Consider the following 21,865-nt stretch of genomic DNA (forward strand, 5'->3'; position numbering starts at 1 on the left):
ACTTTTGAATAAATTGGACTATTTTCTCACTTGCAAAACTCAACATAAAACAGGGAATGGAAAGAGTCTGGAGTGTTTAGAAATGAAAATGAACGTTTAAACACACTGCGAAATGTATTTAATTGGTAAAAAGCACACTTTATTCCTGACACGGATAACCCCGTGAACAGCTCCGGTCACCTAGATGAGGTGGGGGGGTCAGATTCGGTCAGTTTGAGGCTCTCTGTAGCCAGTTTCATGCCTTGCAAATGGTTCTTGGCAAAACAACGGGAATCATCTGTTAGCAGGTTCACTTGCAAAGGTATCTGCACAGCTGAAAGATCCAAAGGGCACGTACTTATCGCAAGTGTCTCATAAACTTCAAAAACCAATTGAAAGCACGTGAAGCGAAACAGGGTAGTTTTGGAAATGTTCTTCCTTCCCAACTCTTCTTTTGTCATCATTCATTCATATTTGCCCTGTGAGCAACAATGCCCACTCTTTAGGAGGAAAGAAATGCTGAGTGTAGCATGTCTACCATATGTTGCAAATCACCTGCACCAGGAACAACTATTAAGTGTAACATAAGTATAACCGCACCTGTGCAGTCGGTTTTAAGAGTTAAACTACTAAATAGGGGCACTAGGAAAATTCCACAAGCTAAATCAGACCTGCTTTTACTTCTAGCTTGTTATTTTGCATTAGCACACATTTTCTTCAAGTTGGGAGACACAACCAAGGCTAAGCAGCACCACACGGTACAGGAAAAGTAGTGCTGTCCATTTAAAACTACGTGACAGTGTAAGAAACTCTGGATAAAACTTTACTCTTTATCCAACATATCAAATCTGAAACATTCTGTCATCATGAAATGACAGAAATCAACAGCTGGATATCAAACATGTCTGTCTTTGTGTTACTATGGTGACCCAGTGGCAATCCATCCAGGGAAATTCCCTCGTTTCTGGCCCCCAACATTGGGAAAAAGAAGAGAGAACAGACAGATGGTTCAAAGTAGTCTGATAGTAGAATAGTCACACTGAACAGGTGGCGGTAATTGCATCTGGGCATTTTTTCAATATGGCCAAAGGCTAAAAGGTCAAAAAGTTGATCAATATGAGGCGACGTCTGTCTGCTACGGCCCCCTTCACTCCCTCGGTTTTGGCCCCATTTTTCTTTTTTTTTCCCCACTCCGATTTATTCAAGTCTGGGGTGGCATAGGGGGCTTGAGTCAGACCGCTGCCAGACAAAGGCCCAACAGAGGAGTCAGTATAATTCAGATCCCCTATCTGCTCCGAGTGCTATGACATCACCACAATACTATGTCTCCAAGACAGAAAAGTATTCACATACTGAGAAAGATGCTATTTTGCAAGTGGAAGTGTAGCTTCACTGATGTTGAACAGACACACAGAACAGACACACACACACACACACACACACACACACACACACACACACACACACACACACACACACACACACACACACACACACGGCAACATACACACAGAAAAACTGCCAACACTGAAGAAAAGGGCAGCTTTGTCTTCTTTTTGGATTTGCAGGGTTAGCTTAAAAGTGGGGCTATCCACTGTCCTCATTCGGATCTTTGAAAATATCGATCATTTTAGAAGTAAGTAGTCATTGTGAGTAGCTGGAGAAAATTATATATTCAGGAAAAAGTAAAAAAATAAATAACATTTTTTTTTTAAAAATCAGACAAAATGTTCATCAGGCCAAAGTGTGATTTTATAGAGGAAAAGCCTTGCTTATGTATAGAAAACCTGTCATTTAGCCTTTAATTGTTTCATAGTGTTGGAGTCTTATTAAAACTGCTGTACCCAGTGTTTTGTCAATGGATTGATAAGCAAATTCTGCTTTATTTAAAAAAAAATGAAGTGAAAAGTTGACAAAGTCTCTTAGTCACCAAGAGTTGCTGTTCTGTTTTATGAGAACTGCCTTACTGTTGAAATGCTAGCTGCAGAAAGCTTCCAACAGAGTCCGTTTCCAACCGTTAAACCTGCAGGCATACCTGGAATGGTAAGAGGAGGCACTTGAGATAATTGCTATGTTGCATCACATGGTTAAAAGGGAAAAACAAGACCCTTTAACAGTCATGTCAACATTGAGAGTTCAGAATTTCATCAGAAACTAATAAAGCAAACAATAAAACAAATGGAAAGGTGTAAAAAAAAAGGTTTTAAATCTGCAACTGTCTCACATAGAAACATATAATCAGCCTTTTATCAACTCTAAAGACGTAAACCGAAATGGATAAGAAAAAACAAAACGCGAAATTCCAAATATCAGACCTTTTAATGTCTTTTGCAGCTTATATACTTTCCATACAAACATTTAACAAGAACAGAGACTAGTTTTAGAGATCCTCCTCTGTATTCCTTACATGGATGTGATGATCGTCTCGGGTAAAAATCTTTTAAACCTAATCAAAGAGCACATATGATTAAAGAAAAGCATAATTACAAAGGAAGTATGTTTCAAGAAGTTTTTGTGTGCCGGCTTTCCTCCAGAAGGTTCTACAAAATAGGCTTTTATTTTTTTTCCCCCACAAAGAGCCCTGAGGATTTACTTCCCCCACCGACGCATTACCATGAATCTTAGTAAACTGCGGCTGGTGTCAATATATATGAACCCCCAACTGATAACAGGTTGGGTAGGTCTTATTCTGCCAAGTCCCTTCAATAAATTGGAACATTTTCCTGAATTATTTGTATGAGTGTGCACGCACACCCCAGGCAGAGTCACCTCACCCTCTGGAACAGAGCAGCTTGAAACACACTGCAGCAGCGCTGTGTGCAGCAGCAAATCTCCATAGAAACCCTATGTAAACAGCCATGCAGACATTGACCACTGCCTTTTACACAATGTACATGTGCACTCCCACATGGCCTACATCACAGAGGTACCCCTCCACACATCCCAGCCACATGAATTATAGTGATCTCCTACTCTTGCTGAGGAGGGGAATTCCTTAGTATGGGCCTGCTCCACAATAATCCGTGATATACAGCTTTAACGTGACGGGGCATGCCGTATAGAGCACTGAGTGTGTTATTTTACTCCCCATCTAGTCACAAAAGAGTTTGAACATCTTTTCATGTTAAAGAGAATGTTGATAATGTCTGATAAACCTCAGAAATCAAAGAATTTCACCAACTTTATGAGTTTGCATGGGAGGGAAATTCCGTTGTCTATACAGACTGGATTCCTGTAGACGATGCCTAAGTCAGTCAAGCTGAAATATGGAGGGGGACGCATCATGCGAGAGTGCTGGAAGTTGCTTTAATGAAGTCAAAAGAGTCATTACTGATATGCAAGCATTTATTTTATTCAGTTGCCTTTGGCAGTCACGGGCCCAGCGGTGTTAAAACACTCGAAGCGGAACGGCCAACCAGAGCAAAAGGCTGAAACAAAAATATACCCAGGGATGTTATTTTGTTATTGTGAAAGCTCTTTGGCCCACATGAAGCAAACTGTAAGGCAGGGGCACTGAGCAATAGTTTAGCTAGCACTGACTACAATACCCACTGTGTTAAAATGCTGATGTGTACTTTTTATTTTATTTTGGAGGGACAAAATGACAATGTTTGACTAAATATTAGCTTTTAATGAGTGGGAATACAGATTACAGAATATGCGTGGAAGTAATTAAACAAATATATGGATATATAGATATAATATGTGACAACACTGTGAGGTCACGCGCTTCCAGCGGGATGACGACAGAAGACTGCATTTAAATGGTGCTCTCTTGCCCTGCTAACTGGAGTCACCAAAGCAGAAATGTGGTTAGCTGCAACCAGTTCCTTTGTCTTTTGTCTATCAAGATAAAGACTCAGCTATAAGTTACAAAAAAAAAAAAAAATCTAGAACTTGATTGCAAGCTCACAGGTTCTCTATTCATGCATTTGTGAGCGGGTATGAGCCACCCTGAATCCACCATGTGAGCAGTAAGGCATGGCTGGAATGGGGATTTCATGTATGGAGCGGACTTGTGCTTAGACTGACAATACATGTATTTATTTTATTTTTTTTAACCAACAATAGCAAATTCTTAGCCTGAAAGTTCCTTCATGTCACGTTCTCTGAAGCGTACAACGTGACAATAGCTACAGTTGACCACATCAGCTGGACGAAATCACAGACAATCCCATTACCGATATGCATCTCTGAGGAGACGGCCTCTCCCCTGTTACACCCACTTGAAACTCTGCTATTTTTATTTATTTATTTTTTTAAAGAGTCGACCATGAGACAAGAAGTAAAATCAAATCTATTCTGCACGGCGGAAAAATAGCATATAAGTGCTTAGGATTTATTCATTATATTTAAGAGAAGAGTACAAAAAAGTCAATCTAAAACTAACTAGATGCTTCCTGGTGACAGACATAAAAAGCTTAAAATGTAAGATTTATCAACAAAGTGAGACCAAAGCTTTAGGTTTGGTTAGGGGTTTTAATCTGATGCAATGATGATTAAATGTGTCTTTTAAAACAAACAGCCTAGCTTGTCTTTGCCTAAGGAGGTATTCAAAAGCTTGATGCATATCCGCAAAGTAGGCGTTAAAAAATTCATCCAGCTGGCAAGGAAAGACAATCTGTGATTGGGGAAACAAACGATGACAATTATCTCTGTTTCCATTAATAGAGTAAATGTTTCCCAGATTGATTTTCAGCATTTTGAAATCATTTAGTCAATGCATTGCAGTTTTCATAACAAACTGAAAATAAGCGTTAAGTACAGTTGTCATGAATTCTGTTTTCCATTTTCTGCTCAATGTAGAATTATCCATTTCAGATTTGATTAGTGCAAGTATTTCATATTTTGGACAAGTGATCATTTTTTATTTTACCAGGTATCAAAAATGCTTCTGAAAGACTTATCTACATGTCAGTCATAAACAATAGTCTTTTTACGTCAAACTGCGCTGAAGTCACATGCTCCTCACAATGCTCTTTTAGGGCTTCCTGGCATAATATTAGCCTTCGCAGAAAAAAAACAAAAAGCTGTCCAGCAGGTCTGAGAAGTAAAAAAAAATGGTTTCTGATAATCAGGACAGATGTAACGAAGGACAAGGAAGTGGTACAAAGCTGGTGCATGCACAAAATATAATTTAATCAGGGCAACTGAGGGAAAAACCCACATTTAAGACAACTGCCACCAGGGGTGAAAAACTTCCGTCCTCGAGGGCCGGTCTCCTGCAACTTCTAGATGTGCCACTGCTTCAACATACCTCAGAATTTGACTCAGGTGTGCCGATTCACACGTCTAAAAGCTGCACAAAAGCCGTCCTTTGAGAACTGGAGTTGTCCAACCTTGAGTTACGTATTTATACACGATTGTGTGACTGTTAAAGATACAATTTCTATGACATTCAGAAAGATTCCAAAACATCATGTCTAGATCAGCTTCTTAAATTAATAGTGTGTGGTTAAGATATCCTATCTAAGATCTTATCTTATGGCGGACAGACAGTAGACTTTAAGAAGTATGTATCCGTCTGACGGGAACCTGGATCATAACAGTAGCCTTCATTCACTTTGCCAGCCATAGTAAGCAACATGACATTGCGAGAAGATGCGTATTCTCAACACTTCCGTATTTATATTAGGATGAATAGGAGGAAACATGGTGAATAACAGTTGACTGCAGCAAAACTAAGGTTGGTCAAGAAAACAAATTAACTCAATGAAAAGGTTTGGTCTTTTAAACATTTCTGTGCTCAGGTTGAGTTCAGAGACGTTGGTATGACAATCAAAAAAGACACACAAGAGATCTAACACACGCAAATTTTCAAAGAATGTTTTAGACAGAAGATTAGAGGCACTGATGTCCTCAAAAGATTGATATTATCTGTGACGGGAGACAACTGTTTCATTTCAGATCAATCTGTGAGGATCTGCTTTTCATTTGCCTGCTTCTGATCAATACCATCTCAGTGCCCCGCTCTTTAAAAAACGGTCAAGAAAAGTTTCTCTTCCCATTAATCTCTTTAATAAAGATGCAGCTCTATGTTTTGTAATTGGTCATGTAGAATTTTTTTTTAAGTATTAGCTGAATCCCCCCAAAAACTAAAAAAAAAAAACTGAAGTGTTTTGTTGGTACAAGATTTAAAACTTCTCACTATGACAAGCTGCTACAATAAAAAATAAAAAAAAATCTATCATTTGTTATACCAACACTCACACAAAGGAAACAATTTCAAAGATACGCTTTGGGCAATTTGAAAACGCACCGTTCTTGAGCAAATCAAGTAAAAGTAATCTACTCATCACCAGAGGCCAATCGGGCGACTAGACAACAAACAGTCGGCTGATCCCCCGGGACCGCAGTGCGTAAGGTCTTGCGGTGTTTCCTGAACCACACGACTCGGCTAAGTTGCATTCTTGCGCGTGTGTGTGCTGTGCGCGCGTGTTTGTGTGTCAAGACAGATAGGAATGACAGATGGGGATTGTCCACACCCTGGTGAAAACCTAAAAACTTCCTTCCTCAGATACACACCAAACATATTAGCAACAATAACATGACTGAAATCCTTGAGCGCTGGTGATTGTAGGGAGGATAGAAGAAGAAGTGATAAATGTCCCTGCAAGTTTTTCTTTCTGCAAAAAATCCTGGAAATAAGCTAAATGAGCACATAAGCCATTTGTCCCACTTCCTCTTAGATAGTCAGTTGAGGAAAAAAAAAAAACTTCATTAAATGCTATATAATCACCTCCACATGTCGGCTTCCAGCGAGACTCTTCACAGCGTTACAAGTATTAAGAAAGATCAGCTGGAGGGCCAAAACAAACAAACAAAGCCCACGTAAAATCATGGAAACAAATTCAATAAAGACATCAGGTTGCACCTTGCCTTATCAATGCATCATCTAAACCTCAAACAGGGAGGAAGTGGATTTGTTTTTCCTATGTGCAGGGGGTAAATATGTTCCTCCTTAAAAAAAAGAAAAGAAAAAGAAAAAAAACCTCAGTGCTGAAACAGATTTAACACTTCCAGATATTTCAACACAAAAGCACTAGTAGAAATCTGCAAGAAATTCACTGCTGGTGGAGTTCAAAATTTAATGGTTCTGAGCAAGCCCACCCAATCTTTGTTGCATCTCCTCTTCCAGATTTATGACTTGACTTGGATGTGCAAGAAATTCTTTTTCTGGAACAAGAAACTTTAGACCAAAAGCCTGTTTTGTTTTGTTTTTTTTCATCCTGGCATGACATTGCACCATTATCAGAACAAACATTAGGAAAACACCTGAAAATCTAACATTGAGGAAAAAAAAGAAGAAAAAAAAAGAGAAATTAAAGTCAATAAGAGTCAGGCTGTAAACACACTAGGCCAGAGAAGATTCATAAGTTTCAATGAGAATTGAAAACAGATTATAAACAGAAAAGTTTGGATTAAGCAGTAATCTTCCAGTTAAAGTAATTGTCAAAAGTTGTAAGTAAAAGAAGGAAAACACAAACATCCCAAAAGAAGGGTTCAGCATCAGAGTTTAGGGTGAGAAAATAAGTTCCAGGTACTTACAGGAGGGGTCTTTTGGGTCCATTGTCCAGCTGATGCTCTCCCGGTGAGAACTGCAGAAATTAACACGGGCCCATAGTTGAGTGTGTGTGTGTGTGTGTGTGTGTGGAAGAAGAGCTCAAACCACTGACAGCTACAAGGATACAACGCAGATCAGAGGGCCTGGAACCTCCCCGCTGGGTCCTAAAGCCCGCCTGGTGACACTCTTTGCAAAACAGCAATTTTTGCATTTCCGTCTGCCATCTGGCAACCAGTGTTGGCATAGATACTTTGAAAAAGTAACTTTAATCAGATTACTGATAACTCCTTGAAAAAGTCACTTGGATTAATGATTACTTCATTTGGAAAGTAACTAAGTTAGATTAAAAGTAACTTTTTTACTTACTTTCAGCAGCTGTTGACAATATAGTAATAAGTGAACTTTGCCAATACTTAACTGCAAGTAATTGTATCGTGACAACATCAACTATGTGTCTATAAGGTTGAACTGAAGGGGAGATTGTTTAATGGTTACAACAGTACAAAAAAAAAAACTTTAGAAATTTTTGCATGTTTTTGTGTTCCACTATTGTCTGGAAAACTATAAGTAGGATTTTAGAGTTCCCCCGCTGCCCCAGCGTCCAGGTTCTGCGTTACGGCCCTGCGTTTGCTGTCACAGCGCAGCTCACAACGCTCCTCCTGCGGCTCCGCAACTCAGAAGAAACTCCGCTGCACAGATTTGTGACACTTCTCTTAATATTAATGATTATAACAGCATTTAGTTGTGCAACTCTATGGGCACGTTCATTCATGGCTGTTTTCAAGTTTATTCCGCTGTTCATATTCGTCTCGATGCTCGATGTTTGCAGTTTTCTGGGGCGCAACGCAAAGCCCGACGTCGTTCACAGCAAATATATTAACTTGACATGAAAACACAGCGGGACGGATCATCCAGGAAATGATGGACGGGGAAGAGTCTGACTAAAACTGACTAGGTGCCAGACAAATTCTGGGGCTTATTGTGCGTCTCTGCTTATTTCAAAGCCCAAGTGACTTTAGAAAAAAACAAACCCAAAACTGTTTATAATAATCGGACTTGACGACAGAAACTCAAAATAGTTAATTCATCTCTCTCCTACCTTCATGGTTTACATTTCTCTCACGGCGATCAGCTGCTGCTGTTGCATAGGAACGGTATTCTGACTATTTGTGCCTCCTCGTCAGATTTTCCTACCGTAGCACGGATAGATAGACATGTCTATCTGTCGGTGCTATGCGTCTAAATCTTCTACCGTGATGTTTACAAACCGAAAACTACAGCATGGCTGTGTTAATGTTAAATATTATCACTGGATAACATTCTTTGAGTGATGAGACTGAAGTGGAAGCTTAGGAGTTATGCTCAGCACAGCACTGGAACAATTTATATACATGACAACACACAAAAATATCACTTCCTTCATCAGAATATCCTATCAGTTTAAAATGAAAAGCTATCGCAAATGTTTGCACAACACCTTTTATGAGAATATCCTACCTTTTAAAATATATATATTTTAAATACAGAGGTATTTGTAAGAATGAAACAGTATCAGATGGGTGAAACAGGTTTTTATTGAAATTAAATTAAACACAGACATCTACAAATACCACCGCAAGCTCTTTTTTGTGCATTAATACGTTGTATGGCAGTTGTTGTTAAATGCAGTGCAGTCACAATGTGTTCATCAAATTGTGCAGGTGACTGTGCTCCTGGAATGATAGTATACACCGCTGTTGCTTCAATTTATCAATTCAATTTTTCACATTTGAACTACCCCAACAACTTTTCTGTGATTTAGAAAATTAACGAGCAACAATAATAGCTCACTTTCTCAGTTAACCTAAAGAAAAGTTATACAAAAATCTGAAATTATATGAAATTTATTAATAAAGAGGCTCACAAATACGCTTATAAACATTTTTCTATACTCCAGATTTTCTTTTATGCACTCATTGCACTCATATTCAGTCAATTTAATAGATGAACTCTCACCTTGCCCAGACATTTATAGCTCTTATGTTCATGTTTGCGACGGGATTTGACACCTTCGTTCGTCACACACAGAAACACATCCACCAGGTACGTACCGTCACGATGTACTCCGACACCCATTTGTTGAGACAGGGGCGCAACTACATATTTGTGAGGTGGATGCGAAAACATCATCGGCGCCCCCCCCTCCCAGTTTCTCAGGTTTCCTCCCTTAGTCACGCACTTGGAACATACATTGTCACATATTATATCAGGTGAAATTTTCAATCATAAGCAAATAAGAAGTTTATTAGAGTACAAATATTTAACGCAATTTAACAGCAAGGGCGCTCAGTGCTCAACATTTCGTGTTTTGGAAATATGAAATCTTAACAGCTTGCACTCCTTGTCAGAGTTTTAACATTTATGGAATTTAAATTGTTACATTCCGTGACTTTGCACTTGCCCATTTGTCAATTATAGCATCAAATGAAATAGACTGTGCCACATCGTTTTCGATAGAGATCACTGCTAACTGGGACAAGCGATCATTGCTCATATTTGAACGGAGGTATGTTTTGATGAGCTTCAGCTTGCTAAATGATCTCTCTGCAGATGCAACTGTGAGAGGCATGGTTAAAAATATTCTAAGGGCTACTGTCAAATTTGGGAATACCAAATCAAGGTTTTCTTGAATGAGGAAATGTAACTTTTCTAGAGCCTTGTAACCCTTCAGTAGACGACTTGCTGGGTATATTTCTTGAATGATATCTCTGGAAACATCACAGGTAGTCAGGGCATATGTGGTCACTGATTCCTCCAGCTCAGCTTTTGTCATGTGCTCCATTTTAGTGATGACTTTAAATTTCTCAGACACAAGTTGAAAATTCAAAAACCATTCAGACAGCTCTTGCAGGAGTGTGTCAACAATAACATTGAAAACCATGCACCTGAAGTGCCTTGTGGGTTCCTTTTCATGATGACCAGGGCATGAATTGTCATCTGGGAACTTCTTTTGCTTCCTAAGTCGTTTCTCTTTGAACCCAGGAGAAGCATCCATTTCAATGGCTATCTTGCCTGCAATGTTGAGTGACTTCTGAAAGCCCTCTTCTCTATATTTGAGCAAAAACTCTTTTAGAGACTCGATTAGCCTAATGGCTGTGTCCATTGACACATCTGCTGCTTGTAGTGCCTTGCTTGCAAAGCTGATCTCACATAATAAGTCATACCAAACTATGAGGCACACAACGAACTCCATACTAACAATCTCATTAGATAGTGACTTTGCCTCTGAGACAATTTTGCTGTCTCCTGCCACTTCTTCAAGCTTTTGTAGTGCATCTAAAATTCCCCCCATCTGGAAACGTATAGCTTTGACAGAGTCTAGCTTTGCTTCCCACCGGGTGTCACTAAGTCATGTGGTCAAAAAAGCATTACATATTAGTTGTAAAAATTACAGATCTTAATACCGTTTTTAAAAATAATGTTTAAAAATTAGTCCTTGAGATGGACTAGTTGCTCCCTCACTTCCACCTGCATTAGACCAACCTGTTGCCTTCCCCTGTCTGTCCTGATTCTTCCTCTTTCATCATCTTCTCTTCTTTCTCTCCACCATCACAGCTGAATTACATAAATCTTGTGTTAAATAGGCTTAAAAAATACAGCAGTCAAACCACAATATAAATGAAACTTTAATTTAAATCATCTCCTTGTTGGATAACAGTTACTGATTGGACATTGCATCTAATCTGACTTATCAGATACATCACATCACCACTGTAGTAGTATTGAATAAGACATTTAAACTTAAGTGTCCCCCTGCCAAAAAGGTTGGTAAAATAGGTAACCAACCTTTTTGAGTCTAAGGGCTAAAGTGACTCTAAGGAATTTGTCTGATACACACATGAACTTGAACAACTCATCTTTAATTAAAGAATCCATAATGCATGAGTGAAAAAATTACGCCCTGGAGAGCTAAGTGTTGGACCATAGCTGGGCACTGCCACAACAGCTTTAGCTTTCCCGTGTTAATATTTCCTGAGTTTTATTTAGGTCATTCTTACACTAGTGTGCGGTTATGTGTCTGTGACAGGTTTATGTATCAGATATTCATAGAAATACGAAACAAATCGCGTCCCTTAATGGTTTAATAGGGGATGCAACTTTTAACAGCCAAATATGGGACGATTCCGTATTAGGCTAGCTTTAGCTAACCTGATTATTTACCACCCTCCTGTCCTGCTAATACAATGACGGTACTTACCTACTATCTTTCAACCACATTGAAAGGCTTTTTTTCATCCCGCCAACATCTTTATCCTTCTCACTTTTCCGTTTTCTGTTTTGCGCCCCGGACAGCTTTTTTTTCTGCCGCTCCATTTTGTCAAGTGCACTACGAGTGGAAATCTAAAATAAAAAAATTCAAAAGGCGCGCCTGCGTTCTCTTAGGGGCAAGTGCACAGCCACCTGTATGGGAAGGGAGAGTGACGTGAAGGAGCTGAGGGGCGCCTAATCAGTGCGGTTTCCCTGTTAATGATCATTTCATTCTGTTAAATATAGAAAATGCCAACAAGAAAAAAACTTTTTTCGAGACGGGGTTTTGGCGCCCCCTCTAGTGCTGCGCCCCTATGCGTTGCATACCCTGCATACCCACTTTTTGCGCCACTGTGTTGAGACCAGGATGATATGAAATTAATTTTCCGGTTCGCCCGTAAAGCTACACATGCGCAGCCGCCCGCAGTGTTCATATCCGCTCCCCTATATAAATACAGCTTCCTCGCTCTTCCCTGCCGTTCGCTCTGAACACTGGCCACCAGGCAGCAGCTCCGGGAGGAGAAAAGCTGCTATACTCCAGGCATCGTGCCAGTCATTTTAAGGATGTTTATCGGTCCCCCCCCAAAAAACGACAAACATTATCAGACATTATCATCAATCAATAAAATCCTCCCAGGCCAAACTTGAAAACTGGACATTGTGCTGCTAACACTTGACTTTCGTCAACAACTCAGGCAGAAGTGAGAGCACAACGCAAGTAATAACCCGGTCGGACCACGGTGCGCTAAATATAAAATATAATTTAACGAAGCTTCGAGGCAGATAAATTTTTCTCACGGAGTTTTAATAATCGAGGTACTCAAATCACTCGAGGAATCGTTTCTGCCTTGGGGAACCTTATGGAGCTGCTGGCTTAATTTGGATTAAACAAAAGTGCAAATGATTGATATTCATTTTAATTGTACATTTTGATTTGTTGTTTTTAAGACTAGTTGTGGGTTTAAGTAGTGTTTCACTGGCGATGTTTTCCCGTAACTTATAATTACCAAGTGTGTAACTTTTCTTCAGGTTAACATAGAAAGTGAGCTATTATTGTTGGGGAAGTTCAAATGTGAAAAATTGGACTGATATCGATATGCGATAGTAATATTGCGGTTATGTTAGATTTACCAATGTTTTATTTTTATTTTTTTATCCGATTACTTGATTAATCGTAGGAATAATCGATAGATTACTCGATTACTAAAATATTCGTTTACAACAGCCCTACAATAGACAACAAAAAAAATCAGAAGTATAACAGGTTCGATCGGGTTTAATCGTACTGTCTGGTGTCCAGCCACACAGCAAGAGTAACACACACGAGCTGATTTCTCTCACAGACATTCAGATTTCAGACAGAAAATTCCAAAAACCCACTATATCAGACGTGAATTTAAAATAAACGAGCGCAGCAGGCAAACGTTTTATTCAAAAAAAAAAAAAAAGAGAAATGTTTTAATCACACTAACAGAATTTAGAGACCAATTAACTAAATGGTCGTGATTTCAGACCGTGGCAGGAAGCCGGAGCACCCGGAGAGAAACCTGCAAATAGGAAACTACTTTTTGATATTTATGAAATTTAATGACGAAAATGTATGTTTGACATTTGCTAAAACATTTACCAATGTTTTAGCAAATATATATATATATATATATATATATATATATATATATATATATATATATATATATATATATATATATATATATATATATATTTGGCTGTTTCTCTAAATTATTCTAAAAATATAGTACTGATAGATAATGATTAAAACATATAGTGCTATTAACATGCGTTTTATTAGAGGTGTAGATCCAGTGGCGCAACTACACGTTATTTAGGTGGATGCGAAAACATAAGGCGCGCCGCCCCTCCAGACTGGGTTTTGGGGCCCCCTCTGGTGCTGCGCCCCTATGTTGCATACGCTGCATACCCACTTTTTGCGCCACTGTGTAGATCCCTACTGCTTCTTTGCAGTTGGACAAGTTTTACAGGTTTAATTTTACCCTCTGTTTGGACTGGAAAATTTCAAATCTGGCAACAGTGGCTAACGGCGCCATTTTTGTTTTTGATGAGTGTGATGCGCATGCGCCATTCTGGATTAAAAATATGACGCAGCTTCTTCTTGAGTGTTTAAAAAAAAGATGCAGCTACCACCTGGCCGCACGGAGACACGAAACTGTCGGTCCGGTATTTGTGAACTTTGGGTCCTGGATTAAAAAAAAAATTATATTTTCGGATCTCCCAAGACGCGGAAACCGAGTGGACGCCCAACCTTCTGACTGAAACTTCTGTGGGTCCGCTTGAAATCGTGTCAGTGCTAGTCGAGACCGAGCTTGGTGCCTTGTACTTGACCTACGAGTTGTCCGCCAGAGCGTCATGTTTGAAATCACTGCGTTGGTTATTCGGTAAATTATTTTTCGGAAACCAGTTGTAAGTCTTTTTCCACCAATGACGTTAGTGAAGCCACTTTTTGTGTCTAAACAGACTAGCACACAAGGAGAGACCCGACCATGGCCTCTCAGCGGCGGTTTGTTTGGCTGCTGGCCATATATATATATATATATATATATATATACACACATACATATATATATGTATGTGTGTGTGTGTGTGGTATCAGAGCTTAATACCACACTGCTTATGGAGAGTTAAGTGTCAAATGACAATAAATAACTTATGTAATAATTATTTAAGTGTGCCATTGATTCATTAAACTCTTCACTGTCCAAAGATTTGTCTTTTGATCCGTCTCTAAATAATGTTTATTCAAAGATTGCTTACTTAAAAATTTACAATAAAGTTTTGTAAAATACATTTCTCCTCATCTTTGATAATTTTTTTGCAAATATAAGTCAACAGAACTTAATTAAACGTTCAGCTTGGATTTAATTTAAATATAAATCATGAGCGTCTTGTCGTTTTGATGTTTCTGAACTAAATAAACATTATTTATTGGTCAGAATCCAGAGCTGTGCAAATCATTACCAACTTCAATTGTGATCTCTAAGGAAACAGACGCTCGGCCTTCAGCAAAACCACCGGTCAGATCCACTTTTCTGTCAAAAAATCATCTAGTTTCAACCATATTTATTATCTTTCAAATCCCTTTCTTAACTATGAACAATGAACAAGTCAAAAAAATTGTAAAATTACAAAATAAAAACAGAATTTTCCTCCACTTTTCAATTTTCTCTAATGTGTTTTGAAAAAAAAAAAAAAACTTAAAACAGGAGTGAAGCTGAACTGATAATGTGCAGTGGTTGCATAGTGATCAGATTGTTTGTAGTCTCATATTTTTGAGATCCCAATAAAACCTTTATATGAGAATATGGTTAGAAATCACATTCACAGCATCCTTAGATGTATTGTGAACAGAACACCCTTCTATACGTTTCAGTCCAGTGCATATCAGTTCCTTTGATGATCTGACCAAATGACTGAATTCCTTTTCAACTTTGTAGAATCAAAGTATCATAACATGCATCACAAAACGGCATATGCTACGAATGAAAGAGAGGAGACTTGTTCTGAGTTGCAGTTTAATTTTAGTGTCAAAATAATAATAATAATTAAAAAAAACAGTATTCAAAAGAAGTCTTTAACAACCCTGGGTCTTTGTGTGGGAAATTACCTTGCTGAGTGTTTCCTGGTGTGGGAATATAATATCTGGAGCTACAAAATTATTGGATTATCGTTCTAAAAGAATATAAATAGTAATGAATGTAGGTTTATAAACAATGCACAACCTAAACTATCATCATCATTCTATTGCAAAGAGGAAAGAACAGGACAGCATTGTCATATCTTGTAAACTCAAACCTCAATTTCAGAAAACTTTATTATTTTATAAAACATAAAAAATAATAATAAAAAAAACATATACCAATGTGTTTTGTTTGAGACATTAATTTGGCACAAGTGCAAAGTTAACTATCTATAGTATCTTGACTGATAAGTTTGAGAAAATGTGAACAGTGGCGCCACCAAGAAGCTATTGTCCACTGTGGTGGACAATAATTTTAGAAGGGAGGACAGGCTTTGATGAGGTGCCACGTTTATTTACGCCTATGACACTTTTCCATTCTTCAAAGCATTGAATACATCTATTGCATTTTTATTTAAATAAATGTATTGCTTAATATTTATCTGCTGAAAAAAGAGAAAGAAAAAGCTGAATTGTGGCCCTCAAAACCGAAGATGTCAAGAAACATTCCCTTTGTACTTGTGTCTCAAATTAAAGTTTAAAAATAACAGTGAAAAGATTTCCATTTCTATTAGAAGTGTGAAAACTGCACACTTTTCTGGAAATTAAGTTTTGCATTGTTCCTACTGAACTGCACATTCTTCGGTTCCCGTACAGCTGCGCTATTGCTGACCGCTAATTACTTGGCCAGCATCTTCTAAGCTTCAGATTTCCATCCTGACGCTAATTAAAGCAGGTCACAGAAACAGATAAAAAATAAATAAATAAAAAAAGTTTGGCCCACTGCAGATGTTCTCTGTCAACTGAAGATGCTCCGTTTCGTGTGAGACAACAAAAAAAAATTGGTAATATGTCAACAAAATGCACCCTGAACCAAAGGCGTATGCTCACAATCACTCACTCATCATCCTCTAGCATCATTCACACAGATAAAGTGTCAGAAATGATATACTGTATCTACATTCTATTCCTTCGGATTGCTGGTGCTGCACAGTCGTAACTAAAAGAGCATAACAAGTAAGGCAAAGCCAAATTTCTCCACATCGTGTTTCGGTCCTGCAGGTCTGGTCACCTGTGTAAGGGAGCACAGTCTGAACTTGGAAAAAACCCCCCAAAACAAAACGAAAAAAAAAAATACACAGCATTACAGCATGAACGTCTCTATTGCTTACATTTCACTCTAGTACACAGCTATGGTTGCACTGGCAAACAAGCACCAGTCCGTCTCTGTCCCTCCACCACTGTCACCAAAAGTCCAATCTGGCTCTTCTTTGTCACGCGAGGAGATCTTGAACAGGTTCTTCAGACGTGGCAGTGGAACTGAGAAGAAGCGTCTCCGTCTCATGGTCCCGTGCGACTCGACGTGTGGCAGTATTTAACGCACACCCGGGTGTGACTAGAACAGCCGAGCCTGCTTCTTCAGCTCGTTCCGTTTCCACAGAGCCAACCGGTCAAAGTCCTCCACGGTCATGCCGAACACCTGGACGAACTCCTCTGGGGACAGGTGGCGCTACGGCGACAGAGACACAAAAACTGTGTTATTTTATCCTTTTTACACCTGGAATTTCTGCATATTTACTCTGCTGCTACATGACTATGTGCATTCAACAAGTTATCACACCTCTTTGAATTTTGTAAGATATTGTCATGTAGCAACATGTAGGTTTTAATGGATTTTTAGACGAACACAAAATGGAGCATATTTTGAAGTGGAAGCAAAATGGTATATTAGTGCAGAAAAGTTTTATCAATAAAAATTTGAGAAGGGTGGTGTGCATATGTTATTCAGTTAATCTGATATCCCTAAAGTAAAATGTTGGGGCAAAATTGCCTTCTGAAGCCACCTGATTAGTAAACAGGGTCCATATTTAAGGTATTTAATCGCAGTAAAAACACAAGTGTTCTGAGACGCCCTCAAAAATGAATCTAAATTGTTCACAACAAAGCATATCTACGTGTTACAATGACCAAGTAAAAGTTCAACCTGTTCATAGTTACTCATCCGATCCGAATGAGCTTGAGCTCAAGAAAACGGTCAAATCAATGCTGAAAGGTGGTAGACGGATGCAGCAAAGGCTGCAGCTGCATGTCTGCATTTTTAGCTGGCTAAGCTGTTCTACAAAAAAACAACAAGAAAACCCCAGCAGGTTGACTGCAACTATATGAAATCTTTGAAAAACTGTAAAACTTTTGAAGAGCATGTATACTATTTTGTCCACAACTGAGGATTACTTTGGGTTTTCAATCCTATAAAATCCCAATAACTTCTTGTGACAAAATATGAGAAAATTCAAATGTGTGAATACTTTGTCCTTTTATTGTTAATGTGCAAGATGGGCATAGTTTTACTAATTTAGAGTACAAACGACAAATAAATTAAAAGCCTTACTCTGATAATTTTACTACACCCTTTAAAATCTTGCACTATACCTTTAATTTTGCAGGCCAGTTCAATTTCACCTTCCCTGCATTACTTACTTCCAGTCTCGCTCTGTCGACGTCTTTAGGCAGCTTATTCCGCCCTCTGGTGGTGACAATGAGAGAATCATATGGATAAACCTGCGGAGACGGAAAGTTCTTTTAATCATTTCAGAAATCTGGGTTAAATAACTTTTGCATTATGTTTATGGGGAAAAAATGAAAACAATTTTCTAATCGTACCTTATACTCAGCTGCAAGAAATGAGAAACAGATTAAATAGATTAAAGGTTTGGTTTAATTGCTTCAATCTGACAAAGTCTCGGTGTTATAAAGTCCAATTAAAATCACCTCTACTTCCCCAGTTGACCTCGCTGCCGTCGTCATACTGATACTGGTAGCAATCTGCGCTCTGAGGCTGCAGATGCAAGGAAGGAAATTGCGATTAACAAAAATAATTGCTTTTGGGAATTCCCATGAAAAACCCCTCATTAACGTAAAAAAATAGGTGAAAACACATGATTAAAATTAGCTCTGGAGTGCAATCTGATCTCACCCGCTGAATACCATTGCGCCTATATCCTGGCAGTGATGCTGACTTGCAGCCAAAATCTAAAGAATGGTCACAAAAACACACAATTAATTGATTAAAGCGTTGTATACAAGTTAAATACTGGATTTGGTCAGGAGATGGCGATCACCACCAATGATAAAAAAAAAAAAAAGAAACAAACGATCAAATTCCAGATGTGGGAACTGAGGCTTGGATGATTCAGTAGAAATTATTTATGAACCAACATGAGCTGAACAACCACGAAACAAACAAAGTATTGACAACAATAAAAGAGAAAGCTAGCACCTTAAAGTATGTCACAGTTTGGTGTTTGGCAGAGACTGAACACATTTTGACACAATGAAGATAAACTCACCACTATCAGCGCTGTACTGAGATCTTGGTGCTGTGGGACAAAGACATCACACAATTATATTCTGTATTAGCTATTCCAAGACAGACGGGACGAGTCTCTGATTAGTCAGAGGCTCAGAAAAGACCATGAAATGTAGCTCTTTGGAGGCTCAGTGAGTAATGGAAACGACACACACACACACACACACACACACACACACACACACACACACACACACACACACACACACACACACACACGCGCACACACGCACACACACACACACACACACACACACAAATGGATACATTGCTGAATATTTTTGGGAGGATTTTTTGCTTCTTTCCACGTGCTGCAGCTCGTTTGGTTGCAAGCCTCCAGACCAGATCCAAGACCAGGCTCTGTTCAGTGGTTTTTCCCTCCCATGTGGAAAACAGCTTTAATGAGAGATTTTAGTGCCCATAAATAAAACAGGACATGGGGCTGGCAGCTGTGAATACAAGACAGTGTGATAAATACAAAGATAGAGAGATTTTTAAAAAAGTAGTCCACAGAGAGCAAACTTGTTTATGTAAAATGGCGTAAAGGAGGGAAGAAAGTATTTCGGTCGTACAAAAGGCAAACTGGTATCAGAATGTGAGAAGATAAGTAGGAGTGTGCAGGATCCCCGAAGCTTGGATTAAAATTTAAAATAAATCACTTCAGATCTCTCATTTGTGAATATCTTAAAGGGTATATGCATCACAATCTTTACAAATGTATTTTCTATTGTGTTTCATCTCATAGCTCACAATAGTTCTATTAGTCTCCATGATAAAATTGAGAAATATATATATAAAAGCATGGGGGCGGAGGAAAACGAGATCACAGCCAGAAGTTGCTAAGGAGTGATAATGTCGCACATCAAAAACGAAACACGAGCATTGATGCAAAACACAGCGAAGGGAATGAACCACTTACAAAGAGGAAAGTAGTGACGGCAAAGATTGCAGGCTGAATTTCAGTTTTCAAAGTAAATATTATTTTGTGTAATTTGCGCAGTAATAAGGAGGAAGTCGATAGAATTGCTGTACGAGTGGAGCGGCTGAGAGACCCAACAAACCGGTACTCTATGGACGTATTTAAAAGGCCTCCACGGTGAGCGCAGTCAGAGATTAGAAGGAAAGTTAAAGGCCGCCCAGTTACCTCAGTGGACTGGCTGTTAATTCCTGCCGAAGGAATCTAGAACCAGAGCAATGGACTTTGTTGTGTCCATGTCGCTCAGGATTATGTTGTTACATTCCAGACAATCCAAGACTCCATTTGTTTCATAATAGCGGGCCAAAAGGTGTTCACAGCAGAACACCTTTTGTTAAAACACAGCAGCGCTGTGTTTATGGATTGACTTCCTGCACTGACGATCTTTGTAGCGTGGCCACACATTAACCTACTGATGTGCTTTTTGTCAAGAAAAATAAAGGAAGGAAGATCGTCATACACAGTAATATCCTTCTATGTTAGCAGGTGTAACACACCTGTTTTAAGTGGTTTTTTTTTCTGCTTTTCTAAAACTAATTGAAAGGCAGGCTGTTATTTATTCATGCATCATACTGTCGAGATTTTTTTTTGTTTTCTTCTCAATACCATAATAATACATGCATTTTAACATACGCTGTGTTCAGTCAATCGAGCTATTCTTACATAGCTACTCTTTTATCTCGCCCCCCTCACCGCCTACTCCAGCGATGACCCTGTGTCACCAACCTCGCTGCCCTCCACCTTCAGCCCACTGATGACAGATTTATTTTGAAGCTCATAAAACGCTGTTGTTCAAATGCTTTCGTGCATGGGTAGGGGTGAGGCGGAACAGCAGCCGCGGCCAGAGCTGCAAGTGATTGTGAACTTTAAGACAGGGAGTGGAAGAGGAGCCAGAGTGCAGGGGGGGTAGAAGGGCGGGGATTATCCTCACAGCCGTTGATGGTGTTGTTGTACGCCGTCGTGCCGTAGCCCGTCGTGTTCAGTGTTTCCTTGCTCCCGCAACGAGAATTCCTCGCGCTGCCCCAGGGGTCGTTGTCATAGGAACCAGATCTCGCTTTCATCTCCTCCTTGAGGATCATCCGTCCGATGCCACTCCCAATCTTTAAAGGAAAGACAGTGCGGGGGGGCAACAGGAAAAAATGAGAAGACAAGGAAGACTCCTTAAATACAAGAAGTGATTTTTGGTGTCATAAAAAAAAGAAGCCTTTTTTTTTGCTTCTTTACAGAGGAGAACTGTCACTTTAATCACTTTCTGAAGAAAGGGAGAGAGAAAACAGTGGAGCTCTCACTCTTTGAAGACCCTGACTCCAACTCTCTTCATCTCCTCCCGTCGAGAAGCGTCGCCGTGGCGCCCGGTAGGCTGAGAGAGAGAGAGCGAAATGACATAAAAGAGATTTCCCTTATATGTAAAAGTAGCTCAGAGTAAAAAAAACAGCAACAACAAAGTGAGCGAGTGAAGAAAATAATAAAATAAAAAACGAATAAGAAGCAGCTTGACAGCTCTTTACCTCTCGGGGAGCTGGTGTACGGGTAATAGTCCGACTCAGACTGCGTGTATGGCTCTGGAGAGTAGGTGGACAGGCTGGAGGATCGGAGGATATCCTCACTCGTTCTGCTTTTAGTGGCTGATTCCGCATGATTGTCTGGAACAAACAGGAAAAAACCAACATACAGTTAAAAGTCATTCATATATGTAACCATCACCTAACACTAAATACCATTTAACAGCTTCATTCTTAATAATATACCTTGTCGGATTATGATGACAAACCTCTAAATCGCGCACTCTGAAGGGCTTTAAAGCTGATCGATTTTTACTGCATTTCGACAATGTCTTACTGCGATTCAGAGAAAAATCTAACCTGTCGTTCAAGTAAATTTAATCAGTACAAGGAAAACAAGCCCACAGGGTAAGAGATGCTCTGCTGTGGTTGACAACTGGCGTGACGTCCTCATCCACATTCATCCTTTGTTTCGTGC

At 39.2% G+C, this 21,865-nt stretch overlaps 2 protein-coding genes across 11 annotated transcripts in view; both read right to left on the bottom strand.

The window, feature by feature from the left end:
• Window positions 1-9,011, bottom strand: part of afap1l1a (actin filament associated protein 1-like 1a) — a 31,316-nt gene extending 22,305 nt beyond the window's left edge. Inside the window, exons 1-2 of one of the 2 annotated variants that reach the window (XM_081611588.1) lie at window positions 8,643-9,011; window positions 7,528-7,577 (exon numbers count right to left, since the gene is read on the bottom strand). In XM_081611588.1, coding sequence (XP_081467714.1) covers window positions 7,528-7,549 — 22 coding nt within the window. In that variant the 5' untranslated portion in view covers window positions 7,550-7,577; window positions 8,643-9,011. Of the gene's footprint in view, window positions 1-7,527; window positions 7,980-8,642 lie in introns of those variants that run through there. The other variant, XM_008419580.2, reaches the window with a different exon arrangement.
• Window positions 9,012-15,361: 6,350 nt separating this feature from the next.
• Window positions 15,362-21,865, bottom strand: part of ablim3 (actin binding LIM protein family, member 3) — a 55,162-nt gene continuing 48,658 nt past the window's right edge. For 6 of the 9 annotated variants that reach the window (XM_008419573.3, XM_008419571.3, XM_008419570.3 and 3 more), the window contains 9 exons: window positions 21,394-21,528; window positions 21,175-21,245; window positions 20,817-20,985; window positions 18,890-18,919; window positions 18,517-18,572; window positions 18,312-18,378; window positions 18,204-18,214; window positions 18,021-18,101; window positions 15,362-17,052 (listed from right to left, as the gene is read on the bottom strand). In XM_008419573.3, coding sequence (XP_008417795.1) covers window positions 16,939-17,052; window positions 18,021-18,101; window positions 18,204-18,214; window positions 18,312-18,378; window positions 18,517-18,572; window positions 18,890-18,919; window positions 20,817-20,985; window positions 21,175-21,245; window positions 21,394-21,528 — 734 coding nt within the window. In that variant the 3' untranslated portion in view covers window positions 15,362-16,938. The remainder of the gene's footprint in view (window positions 17,053-18,020; window positions 18,102-18,203; window positions 18,215-18,311; window positions 18,379-18,516; window positions 18,573-18,889; window positions 18,920-20,816; window positions 20,986-21,174; window positions 21,246-21,393; window positions 21,529-21,865) is intronic. The other 3 variants (XM_008419572.3, XM_008419569.3, XM_008419576.3) reach the window with 1 other exon arrangement.

This window comes from Poecilia reticulata, chromosome 10, assembly GCF_904066995.2.
Source record: "Poecilia reticulata chromosome 10, P_reticulata-male-v2, whole genome shotgun sequence".
NCBI classification, from domain to species: domain Eukaryota; kingdom Metazoa; phylum Chordata; class Actinopteri; order Cyprinodontiformes; family Poeciliidae; genus Poecilia; species Poecilia reticulata.